The sequence below is a fragment of the Narcine bancroftii genome, chromosome 1 (genome assembly GCF_036971445.1).
Source record: "Narcine bancroftii isolate sNarBan1 chromosome 1, sNarBan1.hap1, whole genome shotgun sequence".
NCBI classification, from domain to species: domain Eukaryota; kingdom Metazoa; phylum Chordata; class Chondrichthyes; order Torpediniformes; family Narcinidae; genus Narcine; species Narcine bancroftii.
This window is the reverse complement of record NC_091469.1, coordinates 153,479,444-153,505,786: the sequence shown is the minus strand read 5'-3', so window position 1 is coordinate 153,505,786 and position 26,343 is coordinate 153,479,444. Positions and strand designations below refer to the sequence as shown.

The following is a 26,343-nucleotide window of genomic DNA, read 5'->3' as shown; positions in this document are numbered from 1 at the left end:
CTCTTCAATGGGTGTGTAAAAATGCCTAAAATGTCACCATGAGCATTGCCCCAGTGCCCAGAGAGAGAGAAGCAAAGATAGTTCTTCAGAGACACTGAGTGTCCATGGATTCACCTCCAGCACTCCCACAGCCTCTGCAGCCACATAGAGCCCAGTTCAAACCATGGGAAGCCCAAGTTCCAGATCCAAAGCTCCAATATGATCAGGATCCCTTCAGTGCCCGAGGCCGATCGGGAGCCGTTCTTGTCCTCAGTACCCTCTTGAAAGTGCAATTCTGATACCTGGTTCCCATGAGCCAGTCTCCAGCAGAGCAGGTCCTTTGACCATAAGTTGCCAGCAGCTCGTAACCTGTACGAGTCCTTCGATTATAGCCTGTGTACGTCCTTCAGCCCCTGAGCCCTCACTGGTCTGCTGCTTAGTCACATTTCATGTAGGGTCGCCACCCATGATTCTCCGTTCTCCCATTTCTCATTCCCTGTGCCGATCTACTGCTTCCCCCAGAATTTGCATCCCATGGGGTATGCAGCCCAGTATATGTGCTGTCATCTTGGGCACAGATCTTGCAGGATTAAAGAAAAATACTGTCAGCTCCTTTAAAATATGAAAACAAACAATGAGGTCTCTTGCCAACTTTTACAGATGAACCATAGAAAGCATTTTGTCCAGAGCCTTTTTCTACTGAGGGTCAGGTGAGAAAAGAACTAGAGGACTACAGGTTAAGAATGAAAGGTGAAATGTTTAAAGGGAACATTAGGGGAACGTCTTCACAGAGAATAGTGGGAGCGTGGAACGAGCTGCCAGCTGAAGTGGTGAACACAGGCTGAATTTTAACATTTAACAAAAATTTGGACAGGTACATGGATTGGAGCGGTCTAGAGGGCTATGGTCCAGGTGCAGGTCAGTGGGACAAGGCAGAATAATAGTTTGGCACAGACCACATAGAGGGTTATGAAGTGGGTAAGGTTTAGATTTTGAGTAGGTTTATATTGGTCGGCACAACATCATGGACCAAAGGGTCTATAATGCTCTATGCACTGTTCTATGTCTAGATGGGCTGAAGGGCCTGAGGTGTTCTATGGTTCTATGTGACAGCTCAGGACAGTAACTGCTCTGCCCAAGACTGCAGGAAACTGGAGAGAGTTATGAACGCAGCTGAGGCTATCACACACAGCAGCCTCCCCTCATTGACTCTGTCTGGACTTCCCGCAAATGAGGAAGCTGCCAACATATTATAGGACTAATCCCATCCAGATTACACTCTCTTCTCCCACTTCTTTCAGGCAGAAGGTATATGAGCTTGAAAACACAGACCTCCAGATTCAAAGACACCTTCTTTCCTGCTGTTATCAGACTCTTAAATGGACCCCCTCACTGGCAAATGATAATCTCTTTGCATTGTTTTTAACTGTACTTTTCTCCATTTCCTGAACAATTTGACTAATTGCAACATTAAGCCCTACACGGTTGTTTATTTGTTACTGCACTATTTGCCATGAGTTGATTTGAACAGATAGCACACAAAACAAAGCTTTTCACTGTATTTTGGTGCATATGACAAAAACTAATTCAATTTATCATTTTAATAATTGAAGAGAAAGAGACAGAATAACACACTGAAGGGTTGTTGACTTTTCACCAGAACTGGGAAGAGTTAGGGGTGATAAGAGGAGAAAGGGGATGTCTGTGATAGGATGCAGACCAAGGGTAATAGATTCATCCAGCACACCATCTGGCCCACCAAATCTGTGTTGGTCATTGGATGGAGTGAATGATACTATGTTTGTCCGTGCTTGCTGAGAGATGGTGGTGAAGGCTTGTTAACCACAGATGATTTGCCTGGAGGCAATGTAGCAGAAGGTCTTCTTTTTTGGCTTGGCTTCACGGACGAAGATTTATGGAGGGGGTAAAATGTCCACGTCAGCTGCAGGCTCGTTGGTGGCTGACAAGTCCGATGCGGGACAGGCAGACACGGTTGCAGTGGTTGCAGGGGAAAATTGGTTGGTTGGGGTTGGGTGTTGGATTTTTCCTCCTTTGCCTTTTGTCAGTGAGGTGGGCTCTGCGGTCTTCTTCAAAGGAGGTTGCTGCCCACCAAACTGTGAGGCGCCAAGATGCACGGTTTGAGGCGGTATCAGCCCACTGGCGGTGGTCAATGTGGCAGGCACCAAGAGATTTCTTTAGGCAGTCCTTGTACCTTTTCTTTGGTGCACCTCTGTCACAGTGGCCAGTGGAGAGCTCGCCATATAACACGATCTTGGGAAGGCGATGGTCCTCCATTCTGGAGACGTGACCCACCCAGCGCAGCTGGATCTTCAGCAGCGTGGACTCGATGCTGTCGACCTCTGCCATCTCGAGTACTTCAACGTTAGGGATGAAAGCACTCCAATGAATGTTGAGGATGGAGCGGAGACAACGCTGGTGGAAGCGTTCTAGGAGCCGTAGGTGATGCCGGTAGAGGACCCATGATTCGGAGCAGAACAGGAGTGTGGGTATGACAACGGCTCTGTATACGCTTATCTTTGTGAGGTTTTTCAGTTGGTTGTTTTTCCAGAATCTTTTATGTAGTCTTCCAAAGGCGCTATTTGCCTTGGCGAGTCTGTTGTCTATCTCGTTGTCGATCCTTGCATCTGATGAAATGGTGCAGCCGAGATAGGTAAACTGGTTGACTGTTTTGAGTTTTGTGTGCCCGATGGAGATGTGGGGGGGGGTGCTGGTAGTCATGGTGGGGAGCTGGCTGATGGAGGACCTCAGTTTTCTTCAGGCTGACTTCCAGGCCAAACATTTTGGCAGTTTCCGCAAAACAGGACGTCAAGCGCTGAAGAGCTGGCTCTGAATGGTAAAAGTGAGAGAAAATGTAAAATAAATGCTGATTCTGTGAGATGCAAACCAATTGAAAACCTGAGAATAGAGGAAATGTACAGCAGGCCAGGCAGCATGTGAAAGATTTTACAGGTTAAAAACATTCAATAGAACTGTCCAGTTCTGCTACAAACTGGGAATCCTGGTTAACTAAACACATCGTTGAGTCCTGTGGGCTGTAATGTGCCAGATCAGAAGATGAGGTGTTGTTCCTTGTGCTTACTGGAAATGTGCAAGAGGCAAACAACAGAGAGGTCAGTGTACGATCAGATTAGAAATTAAACTGGAAGATAAGGGACTGACTCAAGCTCCTGTCTTGGTGATTTATCCTGGAATGACAAACTATGTCTGTGGGAGAGGACATCTTTACTTTGTTGTTCAGTTTTATGTGACATGCTTACATAGTGAAAATATACTGATTCATTGTAATGAATGCCTTCACTGGGACGGGCATTGACAATAAAAGTGGAAGGTTCATGTTGTAGCTGCATAGAATTGTAGTTAGGCCACCCTTGAGTGTTATGCGCATTTCTGGTTGCCACCATTACAGGCAGAATGCGGAGGTTTGGATTAGGCATGGAAGAGATTTAGCAGGATGTCGCCTGGTTTTGAGATGTGGACAAACTGTACAGTTGGCGCCACGATTAGCATAGCAGTTGCACAAGGCTATTACAGCATCACTGTGTACTGTAAATAAAAGCCCTCACTACTGGACAGAGAGAAAACGCTTTTATTAGCTTATAACTGAGGGTAGGGTCTTACAGTGGTCTTCAGAGAGACTCAGGGATTAGGCGGGTAACCAGAGTTATATATATGTAGATGGGGGCGGAGCCAGCCATCAGTATAACACACCACCAGTGAATCTCAGTTCTCTGCATTCACCCTTTCTGTCTGTGGATGAAGACAGAGAACATTGATTCAGGAAAAAAAACTCCAAAAAATATACAATTATTTACAAATCTCAGCAGTCTGGGATCTGGAGATCCTGGTGGACTGCCTAAGCACGGGAGCTTGGCCTGTACCAACGATTTGGCCAGTTCAATGTGGCTAGCCAGATCCTTCTTACCTGACTCAAGCAGTCGCTGCCTCGTGTACCTTGAGGACCCTCATGACTCGAGTGTCCCGGATCAGTTCTTCTTCATGAATGTGGCCCGTAGCCGCTTTGTAGGACCCTCATTTTGCAACTTCAGGTACTGAGCCTTCAAAGCCTCAATGGCAACATCATATGTAGTGCAATTCCTGATGACTGCATACCCTTTCGATCCTACTTGAAATGAGTGCGGACCTCCTTAGATCATCGGTCGCATTCAGGTAGGCCTGGAAGCAGTCTAGCCAGTACGTGAACTCCTCAGCCGCGTCCGGGGACAGAGGGTCTATCAGTAACATACCTGGCTTGAGTAGCGCTTCAATTGTCTAGCGAATAAGCTAATAAAATTGTAGCGTGAATAAAAGCTTTCATGACTGGAAGGAGAACATACGCTTTTATTAGCTTATAACTGAGGGTAGGGTCTTACAGTGGTCTTCAGAGGGGCTTAGGGTTTAGGCGGGAAACCAGGGTTATATATGCGTAGATGGGGGAGGATCCAGCCTTCAGTATAACACACCACCAGTGAATCTCAGTTCACTGCCGCTGATCCGGGATTAAATTCTCTGCTGTCTGTAAGGGGCTTGCACATTCTCTCTGTGTCTGCATGGGTTTCCCCTGGGTCCTCCAGTTTCCTCCCACCCTCCAAAAACATACAGGGTTTGTAATTTAATCAGTGTATTTGGGCGGCACGGACTCGTGCATCAGAAGGGCCTGTTGGCATACTGTATCCCTAGATTTTTTTAAAAAACATATTGAAAAACTTGGGTTGTTTTCTCTGGGGCATCAGAGGCTGAGGGGAGACCTGATAGAAGTTTATAAAATTAAAAGAATATTTTTCCCAGGGTGAAAATGGCAAACACTAGAGGGCAATAATTTAAGATGAGGAGAGAAAAGTTTAAAGGAGATGTGAGGGCAGGTGTTTGTTCCAAAACAGAGAGTGGTTGGTGCCTGGAACAGGCTGCCAGGAGTAGTGGTGGAAGCAGTGTAGCGTGAATAAAAGCTCTCACAACTGGAGGGAGAACAAATGCTTTTATTAGCTTATAACTATGGGTAAGGTTTGACAGTAGACTTCAGAAGGGTTCTGGGTATAGGCGGGAAACTGGGGTTATATGGGAGCAGATGGGGGCGAAGCCAGCCATTAGCACAACACACGACCAGTGCAAGCAGATGCAATAGTAGTGTTTTAGAGGCTTATAGACAGACACATGGCATGGCTTAGAGGAGTATGGATCATGTGCAGACAGCAGAGTTTTAGTTTAACTTGGGCATCCTGTTCAGTGCAGATGTGTGAGCTGAACAGCTGTTCTTGTGCTGTACTGTTGTGTGTTCTCAAAGGTAGAATGCGATTTCAATTTAAATTGAGACAGACAGCATGGTAACAGGCCCTTTTGGCCCATGAGCACATGCCACCCAATTAACCAAAAACCCCAGTTTGTTTTTGAAAGGTGGGAAGAAACCGGAGCACCCAGAGGAAACCCACGCAGACAAGGGAAAATGAACAAACTGCTTACAGACAGTGCAGGATTCGATTCCTGGACCCGGTTGCTCGTGCTGTAATAGCGTTGTGCTAACCGCTAAGCTAATCGCTAAGCTAATCGTGCCGCTTAATCGGATTTTGAAATAAATATTGACATTTATACTTTATTCTGTTATTATCAATTTACAAATGAATGCAAACATTTTAAATAAAATCAATAAAATGTATCAATACCAGTGTTATTTTTAATAAACTCAATGTAATTAGCAAATTTACAGCTGCGATAGATGCTAGACTCTAAAGATCACCTTTAGGTGTGGCAAAAGTCCTACAAAATTTGAAAAAGTATCTCTTTGTTGCTTAAAGCTAATTAAACCTGGTGAGGAACATCAATTTTCACAAGAAGACAATGATCCTTTTACTTCCTCGGGATAACTGTTCACAGTCATTGATTTCACAGTCAATTTGTCTTTTGTCGAGAATTTGTGCAACATCTTTGAACAACAAGATAAACACTTAGAACACGGAAACGTACAGGATAGGGATAGGCCCTTCACCCCATGGATCTGTGCCCAACGATACCCAAATCAAACTAGTGTTACGAGCCCAAAGTTCTCTGGTTGCAGGCAATCACCATACTGTGCACCGAATTTAATATGTATAAAGTTCACCAGGCTTGATGCTTGAAAGGTAAATGTTTACCACTCAGGAAGGTTTGCAGAGAGAGATATTTGTTGCTCCAGGATTTCCACATCTGAGGTACCCCCATTAGTCACCTCAGGATCTCGCTGACGAAACTTACCCCATCAGGGTCTTCTGGATGGTAACCTCTTTCTTCAAGCTGCCACAGAGTTCCATTCCTTCCTCTATTTCAAGAGAAACATCAGACAGATAGCACTTCCAGCCATCCACTGCTTTTGGAACTTTTCTTCAGTTCTTCCTGGATTGCACTGTGTCACACACACACCAGCTGAGAGGTCTTCTCTCTCTCTCTCTCTCTCTCTCCAACTAAAATTCCCAAAGAGAGCATGTGACTCATGTCTTGCAAAACCCCCACCTTCTCCAGCAAACAACAGCAGTTCTTTCTTCTTCTCAAGTTGTTAACTTAGGTAGACAATCCAGAATTGACCTTTCTGTGAGCACTTAGCAGAAAGGGTACTGATAGACAACATGACTCCATCAAGACAATGGTCAAGCATTTTATGATGTCAGTTCAATTAACACCTACTTGTGAAAGGTGCTGACATTCTCCAGAGATCTTCCAATGTGAATTCTTCAGTCTTTCAAATAAGATCTGTTTTAAAATTTATGTATGTACGTGACCTACTCTAAATCTTATAAATTCTCCCCAAATATTAATATTGTTACAAATTCAATCACAGCGTCTGCAGACTTTTGTGTTTTACTCTCATATCGTACAATAGTTTCAGTTAATACATCTGAGCGAAAGGAAAGAGCCACATTTTAAAAAATTAACAACTTGTATTTTCAAAAATAGAGAAAAAGTGTTGGATCAAATTCAGGATGGAAGGAGCCAGTTGACTATGCCAGTAAAACACATGGACAGAAGTTTTCAATTCATAAAATGTTTTGGATAGACTTCATTTGGAAGCTGGGTCCACTTGGTTTACAGAAAGTTAGGGTTCAGTGTTGATTTTTGCTGCCTGGAAAACAATAATTTAACAGATAATGAGAATGCTATAGAATTAGTTCAACTTTAACTCCAGTGATATCAATGGAAAAATATATTGGGCAAATATGTAAAGAAAGATTGCCTGGAGAGCAAAGTTTAATAAGAATCAAGGACCCTTTTGTGTAATTATTGCCCAACATGCCAAATCAGATTTGGCATAACTATATTTGGTGGCATATGTTTTTCTTTCTGTTTTCACTGTTCAACATTGGCTCATCCTGAATTCACTGCCAAGGGCTGTCATTAATTCATCCAACATGTTCAAATCTCACAGCCTGCTGGTCATAACCTTTTGGATGAGATGTCATTACTGGAGTTACGAGAACGCTTGGGCTTATTGAAGGAAGCGCAGATGAAGGAAGAGGAAGATAAACGTGACCGAATTCTGAATGAAAAGCAAACAAAGGAGCGGCTCCTTTTGGATAAATTGGAGCAGATCTCTTTGAACAGAGAGGCCATGAGCAAAAAAGCAGTACTCAGGCAAAGGTATGTGTGGTCGAAACACCCCTGTTTATCTTTGTGTAAATCGTGACATTCCTTTTTTCCACCACTCTAGAAAATAACCCTGTCAGGCTAAGGTGTGTCAATCATTGTTTAAGATAACCTTCGATGTATCATTTCAAGTTTTTTCCTTGTTTCTTTTGATGAAAGAGGTTCAACATGCTTGCTTTTATTTGTTCTCTAGGACTAGAACAGCTTCATGTGTCCTGTGGCTTAGGTCTAGTGTAACCACACATAATGGATAAATGTCCATCAACCCCTCCTTGGTCTACCTATTGCCTCTCTTCAGAACTCTGCCTGTCTTCTCTCGCCTTTCTCAGGCCTGAATCAGGGAAACTTTGCCTGTCCCCTTCCCTCTATGGATGTTGCCTGATGCGTTGAGTTCCTCCAGCAGTTTTAATCTCATGGATAAATGTACAGAAGAGCATCAGAACTAGGAGCAGAAGTCGTCCATCCGGCCCGTCAAGCCTGCTCTGCCATTCAATGAGATCATGGCTGATCTGATGATCGGCTCATCTCTATTTACCTGTCTTTTCCCCAAATCCCTTAATTCCTTTACTATGTAGAAATCTATCCAACCTTGTCTTAAATACATTTACTGAGATCCTCTCCACAGATTCTCCACCCTCTGGGAAAAGCAGTTCTTCATCATCTTGATTCTAAATTTACTACCCTGAATCTTGAAGTTTATGTTCCCTAGTTCTAGTCTCCCCTACCACTGGAAGCATCTTACCTTCCTCAATCTTGTCTAAATCCACATCATAAAACCAAAATCAATTAATGCACTTAAACTGTTGAAGAATGTGCTTTCCATCCCTTACTGTAAGTTACAATTGATGTCTCATTGTAAAAGACAATCACATTTGCAATGTATATATTTTCTTAAACAGAGAAGAAGAATTGAAAAAAGTTAAGTTGTCCAAACTTCTGTCGAACAACCAGCAATTGGTTGATCTTCAAAGAAAACTAGAATCAAATAAAAAGGAACATCAAGAATTGATTAAAATGCAAAAGAAGAAATCTCAAGAAAATTTGCAAAGAGTTCTGGGCTCCAGGACTGCAGAGAGGGTACGCACTCGACCGTGATTCTTTGTTCATACTTATTCAATGTCAACATCTTTTAAAATGTTAAAGAGCAGTGAAGGGTGAAATGTTTCAGGTCAGAATTGAATGCAATGCTTCAGTGGAGACAAAATCAACATTCTTGCTTTGTCCCTGAAGAAAACCAGGGATCCTTTCCTCTCAGTCTTTCACCACATTGAACAATGGTAAGGTTTGGAGAGTTCCTCATTTTGTCTGTCTGGTCCCTCAGGAGGTTCCTTCAAACTGTCCTTCCATCCTATCCCAGCTCCAAGGATCAGCTCAAACTACTTACTCTTGTGACCATTTTCCCACCGTCTGCCCAATGGCAGGCTCTTTGAGATCACCATCATGTTGCCCGGGATCTGGCAAACTTCTTGCTTCTTTGATTCCTTCAAAAGCCTTTTGTTTTAATTTTTCTTTCCAAAAAATTTACATAGTGACTTTTTATATATACAATATATTAAACTTTTTCTCACAAACACAACAAACAAAAACAAAACAGTCCCTCCCTCCCTCCCTCCCCCCCCCCCCCCTCCATACATACAGATCCATTCATTGTCAGAGCTTACATATATTTTAAGTATACAGAGTACAGTTGGGGAATCTATGATCTTGTATCTATAATAGTTACTTTTACACCCTTTTTTGTTCCTTTTTATTCCTGCATCTGGGCCCCTATGTGGTCCAGGTATGGCTGCCAGACCTTGACAAAAGCGTCATATTTATTCCATAAGTTGTATGTGATTTTTTTTCTCCCCCATCAGTATACCGCTGTTTATTTCCGCAGTCTATCGTGGTATGAGTCGAGGGGAGTCGGACCTCCAAGTGATCGTGATACTTTTTTTTGCTACCGCCAGTGCTATTTTTATAAATGAGACTTGATATTTGGTCAATTTGTTTGCTTGTTTCCATGAAATTACCAAATAGATTTAGTTCCGGGTCACCCGTAAAGGCCACTCCTGTTATCCTGGTTAATTTTTCAGCAATTTCTTGCTAAAATGGCCTCACTTTCTCACATGACCACGTGGTATCTAAAAACATTCCCACCTTAGTTCCACATCTGAAACATCTCTCAGATTTCAGCTTTTGATCTGTGTAACTTTTGGGGGCTAAGATATAATTGGTGTAAAAAATTAGACTGAACCAGTCCATATCTTGCATTTGTAATTGATGTCATGCTGTCCTTGCACCAATCTGACCAGCTTCTTTCTGAAATCACCTCACCCAAGTCCGACTCCCATCTGGTTTTGCACTTGCACTCTGTCATAAATTTTGGTGTATTTCCATCCAGACCGTTCGCTCAATTTCACTAATTTCAGGTGGGGTCAACAATGGTCCCCATCTTTCTCAAGAACGATCTAAGCTGGGGAGGGGGGTGCGTTGCATTATGGCGTAGGTTGGAGATGTGGAAGTACCCCTCTCTTAGTAGAATTAATTAAAACCTGAATTTTAAAAATGTTACTTTTAAAATTAAGAACTTTGAGATTGATTTGAAGTAATATACTATGGGTACAAAGAAGATAAAGACTCAAATAGCTAAGAAAACAACATTAGTATATCTGAAGAAGTTGGGCCTACTGTAATGATGTAGCCTCCGGATCAAGCTCCACTCCCTCTGAGGATGACCTGAGCGACGAAGGCAAAGATTCATGTGACACCAGCGCCACTCCTCTCGGGAGCCGGGGAAGATGGCGTTGGAGTTCAAAAGAAGACGATTAAACTACAAACTGCGCAGGAACAACTGTGCAAGTCCGTACATGCGCACAATCGATCAATCGGCATCTACATGGGGATTTACTGAGTTGATTGATGCTGGTCAGACCCGTTTACATCAGTGACCTTATTCAGAGTCCAGACCAGCTGTATCTTCGGAGGAAGAGGAAGAAGGCACTGAAAAAGAAGTAAGAATCTTTGAAGAATTGGAGGGAGAGGGAGTAGAAGAAGAAGAAGCAGCCCAACTTACACAAGGTAGGGAGGTACAGCTCAGTTCCAGAGGGAAGAACTTAAAGCTTTGAAATCTTTAATTGTTAGTCAAGTAGGGAATTTGGTCAAATGTATAGATTCACAATTTGGGTTTTCTAAAAATGAATCTAAAATGCAATTTCAATATTTGAAAGGTGAAATTAAAGTTATTAATGGCAAGATATGCTGAAGTTGTGGAGAAAGTTTAAACTAAAGGCCGGAAAATTGAAGATGATATTAAAGATTATTGTGATGAAGTAGGTCCATGCAAGGATAGAGTTAATAAAATGGAAGATTCCTTTATGGCTTGGGAGGTTCAAAGAAAAGAACTTTTACAAAAAAATTGAAGTACCGGAGAATCTTAGTCGCAGAAAGAATGTTAAGATTGTTGCATTACCTGAAGATTTAGAAGGTTCTAATTCAGTGCATTTTTTTCAAAGATGGATTCCAGAAATTATGGGTCCATAAAATTTTCTTAATGGATTAGAATTGGATGGAGCACGTAGAGCCAACAGAAAGAAACCATTTCCAGGTCAAGCACCATGCTTGATTTTGATCAGGAGTTTATGTTATAAGATAAAGAAATGATATAAAGGTTGGCGGTTCAAAATGCTCGAAAAAAAAGGCCCCTTAATAGTGGGAAATAGCAGAGTGTTTTTCTATGCGGATTTAAGTACGTCAATTGTTAAAAGAAGAAATTTAACCCTGTAAAATCAGTTCTTTGGAAGAAAGGATATAAATTTTATTCCCATTACCCAGCTATACTTTAAAATGTTTTCTGGAGAAAATTAATCACAATTTTGTTTTGCTGATGAAGAAAAGGCTTTGAAATTTGCTAAATCTTTGCCAAATCTTAAACACGATCAAAGTTTCAGTCAGCTTGTTCAACAGGTTTGGTTTCATCAAGATGAGAAAGTGCAAGATGAGCAACAGTTGTTAAAACATCAAGAATTGGTTGAGATTGATGATGACCAAGTCAATAAGGATCTCAAAGAAGCCTGCTTATGCCTGAATGAATTATAACTGAAGTTATGTGTATTCTGCCTGGGTAGGTGGGGGAGAACACTTTTTGTCTCCTTCTTCCGTAGCCATGTGCCACCTTGTGGCGAAAACCACTTCCTGCACATTAGAAGGAATTAGTACTTTTTTTAAACTGGTACTTTTTGTTTTTTTTTCTTGGGATTCTGTGACGGTGCACTCTCTCTCATGGTGAACCGGCCCCGCGTGTAACACCACGTGGCGTGGCAGCCATGGGAAGATGGCGCTGTCAGGGTTTCTCCCTGCCTCAACTCTCCTGCCCAGCGCACGCCTGGGGCTGTGATTATGCATGAGGTGACTGAGCTCCTGCTGCCCTTAAAAGTGTGCGCACTGAATTTGAATAAAAATGGTAATTAATGACTTTCAATGTGGTGGCTGAGTCTTTCTTGGCTGTGTCAGCACTACATTGGTGACCCCGTTGAACCCAGATGCCTCTCTGGTCTCAAGAACAAGGATCCGGCAGAGATCAATGCCGTTGCCATCAAACTGCCCCCCTTCTGGACCCATCACCTGCGTACGTGGTTCGGGCAGGTGGAGACACAGTTTCAAGGAACATTTCAGCAGATGCCATGATGTTCTACCACATCGTGAGCGTGCTGGACGAAGAAACAGCAGCCAGGGTGGACGATCTAATACACAACCCACTGGCCGAGGGTAAATATCCTGCCCTCAAGAACCTGCTCCTTGGCACTTTCATGCTCTCCCCTCAGCAGCGTGCCTCCAGACTCCTGCACTTGGACGGGCTTGGGGACTGCACACCATCGGCCTTAAGGGACGAGATCCTGGCGTTGGCAGAGGATCACAAACCTTGTTTCTTATTCTGTCAGATCTTCTTCGAGCAATGCCCGGGGACATCCAACTACTCCTGGCAGATGAGGACTTCACAGATCTATGCCAAGTCGCAGCCTGAGCGGACACCCTCTGGCGCACCAAGAGGGAGAATGAAACAGCCCTCAGTCTGGTTGCGCATCCAAGAGCCAGCTGGCCACAACACTCCCCCAAGCACAAGCTGGAGGAGTGCCATTCCACCTGGTGCTTTCACCATCAGCGCTGGGGAGAGCAAGCTTGTAAGTGCCAACAACCGTGTGACTACCAGGGCAATCGACCCAGCCAGCCACTGTTGATGGCTGCAACGGTTGGCCATGTGGACAGCCTCCTTCACGTTACCAACAAGTCCACCAGCCGACATTTCCTGGTGGACACCGGAGTGGAATTGAACGTCCTGCCCCCCACCACCTTTGAGGCACGCACCCGATCTTGTGGTCCCACCCTGTGGGCAGCCAACGGTTCTGCCATCAAGACCTTTGGTACCCGCAGGGCGCAGATCCAAATCGGGAAGGAGAAATTCCGTTGGATGTTCATGTTAGCCTCAGTGGGTACTGCGTTATTAGAGGCCGACTTTCTGAGGGCACACGGACTGTTCGTCGACATGAAGGCCAAGAGGCTGGTCAACGCTCGCATGCCATGAACACCTGCAGGCCCGAGATCGCTGCGATCGCCACTTCCAGGGATGAGTATTCGAACATACACCATGAGTTCCCCACCATCCTTCAACCACGATTCAGTGCCACCTTACCCCAGCACGGGGTATACCACCATATCTCCACACAGGGCCCCCCCGCTGCATGCCAAGCCCAGATGACTTCTGCCCAAGAAGCTGCAGCCGGAAAAGAAAGAATTTTCCCGGCTGCAGCAGTTGGGGATCGTCCGTCGCTCAAACAGCACCTGAACATCCCCTCTCCACATGGTCCCCAAATCCTCCGGGGGCTGGAGACCCTGCGGCAATTACCAGCGTTTGAATGACGCGACCACACCAGACAGGTACCTGGTTCCACACATTCAAGACTTCTCAGCCAATCTCCACAGTGCGCAAGTCTTCTCCAAGGTCGATCTGGTGCGGGGGTATTATCAGATCCCAGTCCACCCCGAGGACATTGGCGTGACGGCGATCATCACCCCCTTTGGCCTCTTTGAATTACTGCGTATGCTCTTTGGCCTCAAGAATGCGGCCCAGACTTTTCAGCGCCTCAAGGACACAGTGGGTAGGGATTTGGACTTTGTGTTTATCTACCTGGACGATATCCTTATCGCCAGCCGCAACCATGAAGAGCACAAGGCCCACCTCTGTACCCTGTTTGCCCGACTGGCGGAGTTTGGCCTCACGGTCAAGTGCCAGTTAAGCAAGCAGATGCTGCAGTTCCTGGGGCACACCATCTCGGCAGCAGGGGCTGCCCTGGTGCCAGAGAAGGTCACGGCCGTCCAGCAGTTCCCCAAGCTAACCACCCTCAAGGGCCTGCAGGAGTTCGTGGGAATGGTGAATTTTTATCATCGTTTCGTCCCCGGAGCTGCCCAACCACTGTTCGCATTGATTGCCACTTAGGAGAAAATCCTGGCCTGGTCAGAGGAGGCAGAGACCGCTTTCGCTGCAACAAAGGAGGCCCTCGCCAATGCAACCCTATTAGTGCACCCACGCCCGGAGGCACACGCGGCACTCTCGGTCGACACTTCAGCCATGACGGTAAGGGGCGTACTCGAGCAGTGGCTCAATGGACAGTGGCGCCCACTGGCCTTCTTTAGCAAACAGCTGTGCCCGCTGGAGCTCAAGTACAGCACTTTCGACCAGGAGCTCCTGGCGCTGTATCTGGCCATCCGGCACTTTCGATACTTTCTGGAGGGCAGACCCTTCATGGTGTTCACAGACCACAAGCCCCTCACACAGGCATTCGTGACGGCCAAAGATCCGTGGTCAGCTTGCCAGCAACACCACTTCTCCTACATGTTGGAGTTCTCCACTGACATCCGGCACAGGGCAGGCAAAGACAATGTCGTGGCAGTTGCGCTCTCTTGTCGAGCGATCAACGCTCTCACCCCTGGCCTTGACTACACACAGTTGGCAAAGGCCCAGAAGTTGGACCCAGATGCAGGCTCTCCAGATCGCTATCTCTGGTCTCGAGCTCCAGGATGTTCAGTTGCCCAACAGCCTGGACATGCTGCTCTGCGATGTCTCCACTGGCTCGCTGTGCCCGGTAGTCCCACCACAGTGGAAGTCCAAGGTTTTCAGCTTATTCCATGACCTAGCCCACCCCTCGGAGAAGACTTCGCTATGAATGGTAGCAGAGCAGTTTGTGTGGCATGGGCTCAAAAAGGAGGTGGCTGAGATGGCGAGGAACTGCACTAGGTGCTAGGCCTCCAAGGTCCACAGGCATATGGAGACCCCAATCCAGCAATTCGACCCAGCAGAGCAGAGATTTCAGCACATCCACGTTGACATCGTAGATCCCCTGTGCTGTCCAGAGAAGTGTGCTACAATCTCACAATAGTTGATCAGATCACGAGATGGCCGGAGGTTCCGCAGAGACGTGCACCAGGAACCTAGTCAGTCATTGGATCGCTAGGTTCAGAGACCCAGCGCACATCACCAGTGACAGGGGCACCCAGTTCACCTCCGCACTCTGGGCTCAGCTGGCGAACCTACTGGGGGTTAAACTCCACCACACCACAGCCTACCACCCGCAAGCAAATGGTTTGATGAAGAGGTTTCATCGTCATATGAAATCCGCCCTCATGGCTCGTCTCACTGGCCCAGGGCGAGCAGACAAACTGCTCTGTGTCCTCCTCGGCATCAAAACAGCACCCAAGGAGGACCTACAGGCGTCTTCTATGGAACTGGTCTACGGCGCGCCGCTCTCGCTGCCAGGTGAGTTCTTTGGCCTGGAACCTAATGTCACATCCAAGCACGCGAACCTTTTGGCAGATTTCCATAAGAAACTATCCTCGCTAGCCCCCCCCCCCCACAGCCCCCCCGCCTCCCTCGCATCATGGCATCCGGCCAACACATTGTCCCAAAGAGCTGAACTCGGCAGAATTCGTATTTGTTCAGCGTGGCCCACATACGGCACCTTTACAACATACAGGGTCCTCCAGCTGTCCAGGTGGACTTTCACTTTGGACATAGGGGGTAAAGACAAAATTTTCACCATGGACCGCTTGAAGGTGGCGCACTGAGACCTATCACAGCCGGTGCAGACAGCCATGCCCAAACGCCGGGGCCGCCCGCCCAAGCGGGAGATTTGTTTGAATATGTTTATGGAGTGGGGGTCCAGTGGGGCGAGTAGAGAGAGTTCTTTGGTTCTTAGATTTGAATATGACAGGTAATAACGTATTAAAGTATGTATCTTTTAATATAAATGGACTTAACAACAAAATTAAAAGGAAGAAGGTTTTGGCTTATATTAAAAAAATTAAGGGTTGATATTGCCTTTTTACAAGAAACACATTTAACTGAAAAGGAACATCAGAAATTAAAAAGGGAAGGGGTAGGTCAAGTGGTAGTTTTTTTCATTTAATTCTTAAGTAAGAGGAGTTGCTATTTTGATTAGTAAGAAAGTTTCTGTGTGACAGATGATGTTATATTTTATATTATGTAGAGTTATGTTTTTGGAAGATCGATTGTGGGGTTTTAGTGAGGTCACAGATACAAACAATTCAAAACAGATCTCATTTTAAAATGCATGAGCTATGCATAAGGTGGTGCCTCCAAGTCTGCAAAGACAATAGACTCCTGTGCTGGAGATTTTCACAACAAGGTGCAAATGGAAGGGCCCATCTCAGGAAACTCATGAATTGGTTTTGGGAGTCAGCAAGCTGTTTTGGTGGAGGGTGCTGTTTTAGGAAGGTCATGTGGTTTTGCAAGCAGAGAGAGTCAAACAGGTTTTTCTCTAAGTGTGACACAAGGAGACAGAGAGAGAGAGAGAGAGAGAGAGAGAGAGAGAGAGACTGTTGGTTTCCTGCAGTGGCTTTTAGAAGCTTGTTTGAAACCCCATTTTGAAGATGGGTTGTGAGTTCTGAGTTCAGCCTTTTCAAAGCCCTTGTGGTCCATACAAGAGGTGATGGCCTGATATTGGTGAACTTGGAGGAATGAGAAGTGAGATTGGACTGTGAATCAAAGAACTTTTCTGAACTTCTTCTTCTTTCTTTGGCTTGGCTTCGCGGACGAAGATTTATGGAGGGGGTAAAAGTCCACGTCAGCTGCAGGCTCGTTTGTGGCTGACAAGTCCGATGCGGGACAGGCAGACACGGTTGCAGCGGTTGCAGGGGAAAATTGGTTGGTTGGGGTTGGGTGTTGGGTTTTTCCTCCTTTGCCTTTTGTCAGTGAGGTGGGCTCTGCGGTCTTTTTCAAAGGAGGTTGCTGCCCGCCAAACTGTGAGGCGCCAAGATGCACGGTTTGAGGCGTTATCAGCCCACTGGCGGTGGTCAATGTGGCAGGCACCAAGAGATTTCTTTAGGCAGTCCTTGTACCTTTTCTTTGGTGCACCTCTGTCACGGTGGCCAGTGGAGAGCTCGCCATATAACACGATCTTGGGAAGGCGATGGTCCTCTATTCTGGAGACGTGACCCATCCAGCGCAGCTGGATCTTCAGCAGCGTGGACTCGATGCTGTCGACCTCTGCCATCTCGAGTACTTCGACGTTAGGGATGAAAGCGCTCCAATGGATGTTGAGGATGGAGCGGAGACAACGCTGGTGGAAGCGTTCTAGGAGCCGTAGGTGGTGCCGGTAGAGGACCCATGATTCGGAGCCGAACAGGAGTGTGGGTATGACAACGGCTCTGTATACGCTTATCTTTGTGAGGTTTTTCAGTTGGTTGTTTTTCCAGACTCTTTTGTGTAGTCTTCCAAAGGCGCTATTTGCCTTGGCGAGTCTGTTGTCTATCTTTTCTTTTCTGAACTTACACATCCATTATATACACATGTGCTTTGAATTAGGAGGTGGTTAAGTTAAGTTAATAGTAATAAGTTAAAGTTTGATCCTGTTTTTATGTTTAAAGAAAATTAAAAGTAACTTTTGTTTAAATAACCATTTGTCTTAGTGAATTTCTATTGCTGCTGGGTTTTGGCCCATAACACACAAGATTACAAGATAAAGGAACAGAAGCAGGTCACTAGGCCCATAGACTCTATTCCGTGACTCTACACTGAGCTGAACGATGCTCACACCTAGTTCCAATATCCGGCCTTTTCCCCATATCCTTTAATACCCTTACTAATGAGATACTTATCCATTTCCTGTTTAAATACTCCCAGTGATCTGGCCTCCACTGCTTTGTGAGGCAGTGAGTTCCAGAGATCCACAACCCTCTGACTAAAGAAGTTCTTCCTCCTCTCTCTTTTAATTGGATAACTTCTAATTTTAAGACTATGACCCCTTGTCCTCGATTCACCCATCAAGGGAAACATCTTATCCACATTCACTCTGTCAAAACCTTTCAATATTCACAATATCTCTTTGAGATCCCCCCCCCCCTCATTCTCCTATACTCCAGCAAATACAACCCAAGAGCTGCCAAACACTCCCCATTCGCCAGTCCCTGCATTCCAGGAATCATCCTAGTAAATCTCCTCTGCACCCTCTCCAAAAACATCACATCCTTTCTAAGATAGGGGGCCCAAAACTGCACACAGTACTCTAAATGGGCTCTCACCAGTGCCCCATAGATTCTCATAACACCTCTCTACTCACAATTCCTCTTGAAATGAATCCTAGCATAGTATTTACTTTCTTCACTACCAATCCCACCTGGGCATTAACTTTTAGGTTTCCCTGCACGAAGACACTCAGGTCTCTTTGCACCTTTGAGGATTGAATTTTCTCCCCATCCAAATAGTTCTCAGCCTGTTTATTTTCACTGCGAAAATGTAGAACCAAACACTTCTCAACATTGTACTTCATCTGTCATATTTTTGCCCAGTCTCCCAATCTGTCCACATCCCTCTGCAATTTTACGGTTTCTTCAACAGTTCCTGCTCCGCCACTTACCTTGGTGTCATCTGCAAATTTGGCCACAAAACCATTCATTCCACAATCCAGCTGCAGAACAGCTGTTAAGATACAACCTGTAATTACAGATCCTGTTGGGAGATTTGTCTTAGTACATTGTCTAATTTATTCAGAAATATGGATACTTAGATGTAATGTAGATGATAAAAAATTTATTAATGATTCCACAACCCTCTGACTAAAGAAGTTCTTCCTCCTCTTTCTTTTAATTGGATAACTTCTAATTTTAAGACTATGACCCCCTTGTCATAGTCAAGGGGTACCTTGCTGAAGCACAGGAAAATGTTTTAATTGGAGGAGACTTTAATTGTTGTTTAGATCCAATTTTGGATAAGTCACAAAAATCAATTACCAGGTCTAAAACTGCTAAAAAAAAATGTTGACCTTGAAGGATTTGAACTTGGTTGATATTTGGCAAAGGTTAAATCTGAAAGAAAAAGATTACTTTTTTTTATTCTTACGGACATGACTCTTGCTTGAGAATAGATATGTTTATAATGTCAGCAAATTTGCAAGGGAGAGATATGCAAGTTGAATATAAAGCTAGGATTTTATCAGATCATTCACCCCATTTGATGTCGTGCATAATTTCTGAAATGGAAGAAAATATCATAGAGGTGTAGATTTAATTTTTCATTGTTAATAAAGGTTGATTTTTGTAATTTTATTAGAAGACAAATCTAGGAATATTTAGATATTAATTCTGATTCAATAGATAATAAATTTATTTTATGGGATGCTATAAAGGCTTTATTTAAGAGGTCAAATAACAAGTTATTCAGTAAAAATTTAAAAATAATTATGTTAAGGATTTAGATAAATTTGAAAAAGAAATAGAGAATTTGGAAAAGGATTTACAGAAAAATAGATCAGAAGTCAAAAAGAAAGAATTAATAAAGAAGAAATTATATTGTAATTCGATGCAAACTTATAGAACTGAAAAAAATAATTGAGAAAACTAAACAAAAATACTATGAATTGGGGGGGAAGGGCACATAAGGTTTTGCCTTGGCAATGGAAAGCTGAACAAACTTCAAGGACTATTAATGCTATTAAAAGGAATTCTAAAAAAGTTACTTATAAACCTCAGGAAACAAATAATTCCTTTAAAGAGTTTTTATTTTAAATTGTATACATTTCAGTCTGATAATGAAGTTAAGATTCAGAATTTTTTAAATCTAAAATTAATTTATCTACTTTAAATTGCCAAGATCAAAAAGATTTAGATACTCTGTTTATAGTAAGAGAAATTATTAATGCCCTTAATTCTTTACAAAGTGATAAGTCTCCCGGAGAGGATGGTTTCCTACCAGAATTTTACAAGAAATTTTAAGACTTATTAATACCTCCTTTTATGCAGGTATTGAAACAGGGAATTGAAACCCATTCTGCCTAGAGTTTGTTTGAAAAATTATCTTGGAAGTTTGAATTAGGTTTACAAACAGTCAAATGCTTTTTCCTTGTCTAGGGAGACTGTAATACTTGGATTTCATTCAGATTTATCCATGTTTATTTCATTAAATAATCTTCCTAGACTATTTGAGGAATGGCTTCCTTTTTCAAATCCTTCTTGGTCCATATGTATCAGTTTTGGTCAGTATTGTCTTAACCTATTAGCCATTGCTTTTTCTAGTATCTTATTGTTGTAAGCCCAAAGGACCCAAAACCCAGCAGCAAAAGACATTCACCAAGACAAGTGGCTTTCAAAACAAAAGTTATTTTTAATCAACTTCAAACATGAAAATAGAATTAAACTTTAACTTAACTCTATTCTTAACTAACCCAAATTAACCCCCTTCTAATTCTAAGTGCACGTGTATGTAATGTGTGTATAAATTCAAGAAAAGTTCTTTGGTTCACAGTTCAATCTCATTTCTTCCAAGTTCTCTGGTTGAAGGCAATCACCCATTCTGTGTACAGAATTTAACATGTATAAAGTTCACCAGGCTTGGTGCTTGAAAGGTAAATGTTTACCCCTCAGGAAGGTTTGCAGAGAGAGATATTTGTTGCTCCAGGATTTCCACATCTGAGGTACCAGGATCTTGCTGATGACCCATCAGGGTCTTCTAGATGATAACCTCTTTCTTCAAGCTACCACAGAGTTCCATTCCTTCCTCTATTTCAAGAGAAACATAGACAGATAGCACTTCCAGCCATCTACTGCTCTGGAACTTGCTTTCTTCAGTTTGAAACAGTTTTCCCTGATTGCACTTTTCAGTTACTTGTCTGTCCCACACACTGACTGAGCTGTTAACTTAACTCTCTCTCTCTTCCAACTGAAACTTGAAAGAGAGCATGTGACTCTTGTCTAGCAAAACCCCCACCTTCTCCAGCAAAACAACAGCAGTTCTTTCTTCTTCTCAAGTTGTTATTTTAGGTAAACAATCCAGAATTGGCCTTTATGTGAGCACTTTGCAGAAAGGGTACTGATAGACAGCATGACAATGGTCAAGCAATTTATGGCCTCAGTTCAATTAACACCTACTTGTGAAAGGTGCTCACATTCTCCAGAGATCCTGCAATGTGAATTCTTCAGTCTTTCAAATAAGATCTGTTTTAAAATGTGTGTATGTATGTGACCTACTCTAAATATTATAAATTTTCCACAAATATTAATATTATTACATTATAATGAGCATTTAACAGGGATATTGGTCTGTATGATGAAGTATTTTTGTGGGTTCCTATTCTTTTTTGTTCTTCTTTGGCTTGGCTTCGCGGACGAAGATTTATGGAGGGGTAATGTCCACGTCAGCTGCAGGCTCATTCGTGGCTGACAAGTCCGATGCGGGACAGGCAGACACAGTTGCAGCGGTTGCAGGGGAAAATTGGTTGGTTGGGGTTGGGTGTTGGGTTTTTCCTCCTTTGTCTTTTGTCAGTGAGGTGGGCTCTGCTGTCTTCTTTAAAGGAGGTTGCTGCCCGCCGAACTGTGAGGCGCCAAGATGCACGATTTGAGGCGATATCAGCCCACTGTCGGTGGTCAATGTGGCAGGCACCAAGAGATTTCTTTAGGCAGTCCTTGTACCTCTTCTTTGGTGCACCTCTGTCACGGTGGCCAGTGGAGAGCTCGCCATATAACACGATCTTGGGAAGGCGATGGTCCTCCATTCTGGAGACGTGACCTACCCAGCGCAGTTGGATCTTCAGCAGCGTGGATTCGATGCTGTCAGCCTCTGCCATCTCGAGTACTTCGATGTTGGAGATGAAGTCGCTCCAATGAATGTTGAGGATGGAGTGGAGACAACACTGGTGGAAGCGTTCTAGGAGCCGTAGGTGATGCCGGTAAAGGACCCATGATTCGGAGCCAAACAGGAGTGTGGGTATGACAATGGCTCTGTATACGCTAATCTTTGTGAGGTTTTTCAGTTGGTTGTTTTTCCAGACTTTTTTGTGTAGTCTTCCAAAAGCGCTATTTGCCTTGGCGAGTCTGTTGTCTATCTCATTGTCGAACCTTGCATCCGATGAAATGGTGCAGCCGAGATAGGTAAACTGGTTGACCGTTTTGAGTTTTGTGTGCCCGGTGGAGATGTGGGGGGGCTGGTAGTCATGGTGGGGAGCTGGCTGACGGAGGACCTCAGTTTTCTTCAGGCTGACTTCAAGGCCAAACATTTTGGCAGTTTCCGCAAAACAGGACGTCAACCGCTGAAGAGCTGGCTCTGAATGGGCAACTAAAGCAGCATCGTCTGCAAAGAGTAGTTCACGGACAAGTTGCTCTTGTGTCTTGGTGTGAGCTTGCAGGCGCCTCAGATTGAAGAGACTGCCATCCGTGCGGTACCGGATGTAAACAGCATCTTCATTGTTGAGGTCTTTCATGGCTTGTTTCAGCATCATGCTGAAGAAGAATGAAAAGAGGGTTGGTGCGAGAATGCAGCCTTACTTCACGCCATTGTTAATGGAGAAGGGTTCAGAGAGCTCATTGCTGTATCTGACCCGACCTTGTTGGTTTTTGTGCAGTTGGATAACCATGTTGAGGAACTTTTGGGGGCATCCGAGGCGCTCTAGATTTGCCAAAGCCCTTTCCTGCTCACGGTATCAAAGGCTTTGGTGAGGTCAACAAAGGTGATGTAGAGTCCTTTGTTTTGTTCTCTGCACTTTTCTTAGAGCTGTCTGAGGGCAAAGACCATGTCAGTAGTTCCTCTGCGCGAAAGCTCCACTGTGATTCTGGGAGAACATTCTCGGCGAGACTAGGTATTATTCTATTTAGGAAAATCCTAGCGAAGATTTTGCCTGCAATGGAGAGCAGCTTGATTCCCCTGTAGTTTGAGCAGTCTGATTTCTCGCCTTTGTTTTTGTACAGGGTGATGATGATGGCATCACGAAGGTCCTGAGGCAGCTTTCCTTGGTCCCAGCAGAGCTTGAAAAACTCATGCAGTTTGGCATGCAGAGTTTTGTCGCCAGCCTTCCAGACCTCTGGGGGGATTCCATCCATACCTGCTGCTTTGCCACTTTTTAGTTGTTCAGTTGCCTTATATGTCTCTTCCCGGGTGAGGACCTCATCTAGCTTTAGCCTTTGGGGCTGTTGAGGGAACTGGAGCAGGGCAGATTCTTGGACTGAGCGGTTGGCACTGAAAAGAGATTGGAAGTGTTCTGACCATCGGTTGAGGATGGAGATCTTGTCGCTGAGGAGGACTTTGCCGTCTGAGCTGTGCAGCGGGCTTTGGACTTGGGGTGAGGGGCCGTACACAGCCTTTAGAGCCTCGTAAAAACCCCTGAAGTCGCCAATGTCCGCGCTGAGCTGGGTTCACTTGGCGAGGCTAGTCCACCAGTCATTTTGGATCTCCCGGAGTTTGCGCTGAAGATGGCTCCATGCGCGACGGAAGGCTTGTTTCTTCTCTGGTCAGGATGGCTTTGCGGGAGGAGTCACGTGATAGAGTAGTGGCCGGACGGTGAACTCCAGCCCTCTCCAGAAAAGTCGGGAAAAACAAGAGAAAATACAAAGGCACAGAAATACAAGTTAAAGAAAAGTGAGTATAAAGGTGGAAAGAAGATGGAGACAAAAGAAGAAAAATCAAAATCAACGGTAAGAAGAGAGGAAGAGAAGACAACGGAGGAAAAAGGTGAAGGCCTTACCTGTCCGAAGAGGCCCGCTGTGGAGAGAGGAGCCCGCTACCTCAGGTCGGTAGAAAAAGAACTACAACAATGGCTCACAGAGCCGAGTAAAAGTGCGCAACCGCGCATGAAAAAAAACACACCGACGGGAGGGGGGACCAGCTGGGGAGTCGATCTCCACAGCCGGCAACGACAGCTGCAGAACACCTGCAGCAAGAAGAGACCACAGAAGACAATAGAAACAAGAAAGAAGAGGAGGAAAGGGCACCAAAGAAACAACAGATGGCCAACCAAGAGGAAGAAGAAGAGGAAGAATACAGTGAAATAGATAAAGGGAAAGGCAAGGTAAAGGATATACTTGCTCTTGTTAGAGGATACATGGAGTCATTTAAAGAATGGCAAACACAGGAATTCAATGATTTAAGAAGAAGAATAAACAACACAGAAGAGAAAGTGAATAAAATAGATATGACCTTAACAGAAATGGGGAAAAAAATGGACAAGATGGAAGAACGGGCAGTAGCAGCAGAAATGGAGGTAGAAGACTTAAAAAAGAAATTGGAGGAATCTAATAAAAAAACTAAAGAGACACAAGAACTACTAGCTCAAAAAATAGATATAATGGAAAATTATAACAGAAGAAATAACATAAAGATAGTGGGCCTTAAGGAAGATGAAGAAGGCAAGAATATGAGGGAGTTTATAAAAGAGTGGATCCCTAAGACCCTAGGATGTCCAGAACTACAGCAAGAAATGGAAATAGAAAGGGCACATAGAGCATTGGCCTCTAAACCACAACCACAACAAAAACCAAGATCTATTGTAGTAAAATTCCTAAGATATACTACAAGAGAAAAGGTACTGGAGAAGACAATGGAAAAAGTAAGAGAGGGCAACAAACCACTGGAGTATAAAGGGCAAAAAATCTTCATTTATCCAGATATAAGTTTTGAACTCCTAAAGAAGAGAAAAGAGTTCAATACAGCAAAGGCGATTTTATGGAAGAAAGGGTATAAATTTACACTGAAGCATCCTGTGGTATTGAAAATATTTATTCCAGGACAACAAAACAGACTGTTCTCGGATCCAGAAGAAGCACGAAAATTTGCAGAACAATTACAAAAATAGACTGAGGGATGAAGACGGGTAATGAGAGTAAAAATGATCACGATTGATATGTATGTGGGTAAAGACAAAAATAGACTGAGGGATGAAGACGGGTAATGAGGGTAAAAATGACCACGATTGATATGTATGCGGGTAAAGAGGTATAAGAGTGAATAGAGACAATGGGCATACGTGAAAGTATCTGTAATTAGAGGAAAACATAGATAGTATAGACAAGAATTAATAAGGGAAGGTAATGGAATAGAGAGAATAAGGAGGGAATTAAAAGAGTGACCTTTGTGACATATGAAAAGTGAAATCTTTTCTGGGGGGGGCTGGGTGGGGGAAAAGAGCGGTCACTGCAAAATCAGTTGACGCTTGCGAGTGGATTCGCAAATCCAAATGGAGAGGGGAGATGTGGTTGTCCGACAAGGGATAAAGGACAACTCAGGAGGGGAAGGGGAGATTGGGGATAAAGAAGATAGAAATAGGAGAATAAGGAAAATGTTGGATGTTGTAGGAATGTTGTCTGGTAAAGAGTTGAAAATAAGAAAACAGAAATGGAAAAGGAGGAAAGGTAATGATGGAAAAACGGAAAGAGAAGATAAACAAAATATAAAATGGCTACGCTGAACTATATGACTTTAAATATTAATGGAATACATAACCAAATTAAAAGGAAGAAACTACTAAATTTACTGAAAAAGGAAAAAATAGATATAGCATTTGTCCAAGAAACACACTTAACTGAATTGGAGCACAAGAAATTAAAGAGAGATTGGGTAGGACATGTAACAGCAGCATCGTATAATTCAAAAGCAAGAGGAGTGGCTATATTAATTAGCAAAAATGTGCCATTTAAAATAGAAGAGGAAATAATAGATCCAGCAGGGAGATATGTTATGATAAAATGTCAGATATATTCGGAGCTTTGGAATCTACTTAATATATATTCACCTAACGAAGAAGATCAAAAGTTTATGCAAGATATCTTTTTGAAGGTAGCTAATACGCAAGGGCACATACTAATAGGAGGGGATTTCAATCTGAATTTGGATCCAAATATGGATAAAACGGGGAAAAAAATTAACAGGAAGAACAAAGTAACCAAATTTATAATTAAATCAATGCAAGAAATGAAACTTGTGGACATATGGAGGAAACAAAACCCAAAAGAAAAGGAATACTCATACTACTCGACTAGACATAAAACATACTCAAGAATAGACCTATTTTTGTTATCAGCTCGTATGCAGGATAGAGTAAGAAAAACAGAATATAAAGCGAGAATGCTATCGGACCATTCACCCTTAATACTGACAGTAAAGCTAGAGGACATCCCTCCAAGAATGTATAGATGGAGATTAAACCCCATGCTACTTAAAAGACAGGATTTTAGAGAATTTATTGAAAAACAATTAAAAATGTACTTTGAAGTAAATACGGAATCAGTGGAAGATAAGTTTATACTATGGGACGCAATGAAAGCATTCATTAGAGGACAAATAATAAGTTATGCAACCAAGATAAAGAAGGACTATAATCAGGAAACAGAGCAGTTGGAAAGGGAAATAGTAAACATAGAAAAAAAATTAACAATAAAGGAAGATACAACCAAAAGAAGAGAATTGGCAGATAAAAAAATAAAATATGA

At 43.6% G+C, this 26,343-nt stretch overlaps 1 protein-coding gene across 2 annotated transcripts in view; it reads left to right on the top strand.

Annotated features, from left to right (window-relative positions):
* The window catches only part of cfap99 (cilia and flagella associated protein 99), a 264,896-nt gene that overhangs the window by 157,047 nt on the left and 81,506 nt on the right, over nucleotides 1-26,343 (top strand). For both annotated transcript variants that reach the window (XM_069942179.1, XM_069942185.1), the window contains exons 14-15: nucleotides 7,388-7,599; nucleotides 8,505-8,682. In XM_069942179.1, coding sequence (XP_069798280.1) covers nucleotides 7,388-7,599; nucleotides 8,505-8,682 — 390 coding nt within the window. The remainder of the gene's footprint in view (nucleotides 1-7,387; nucleotides 7,600-8,504; nucleotides 8,683-26,343) is intronic.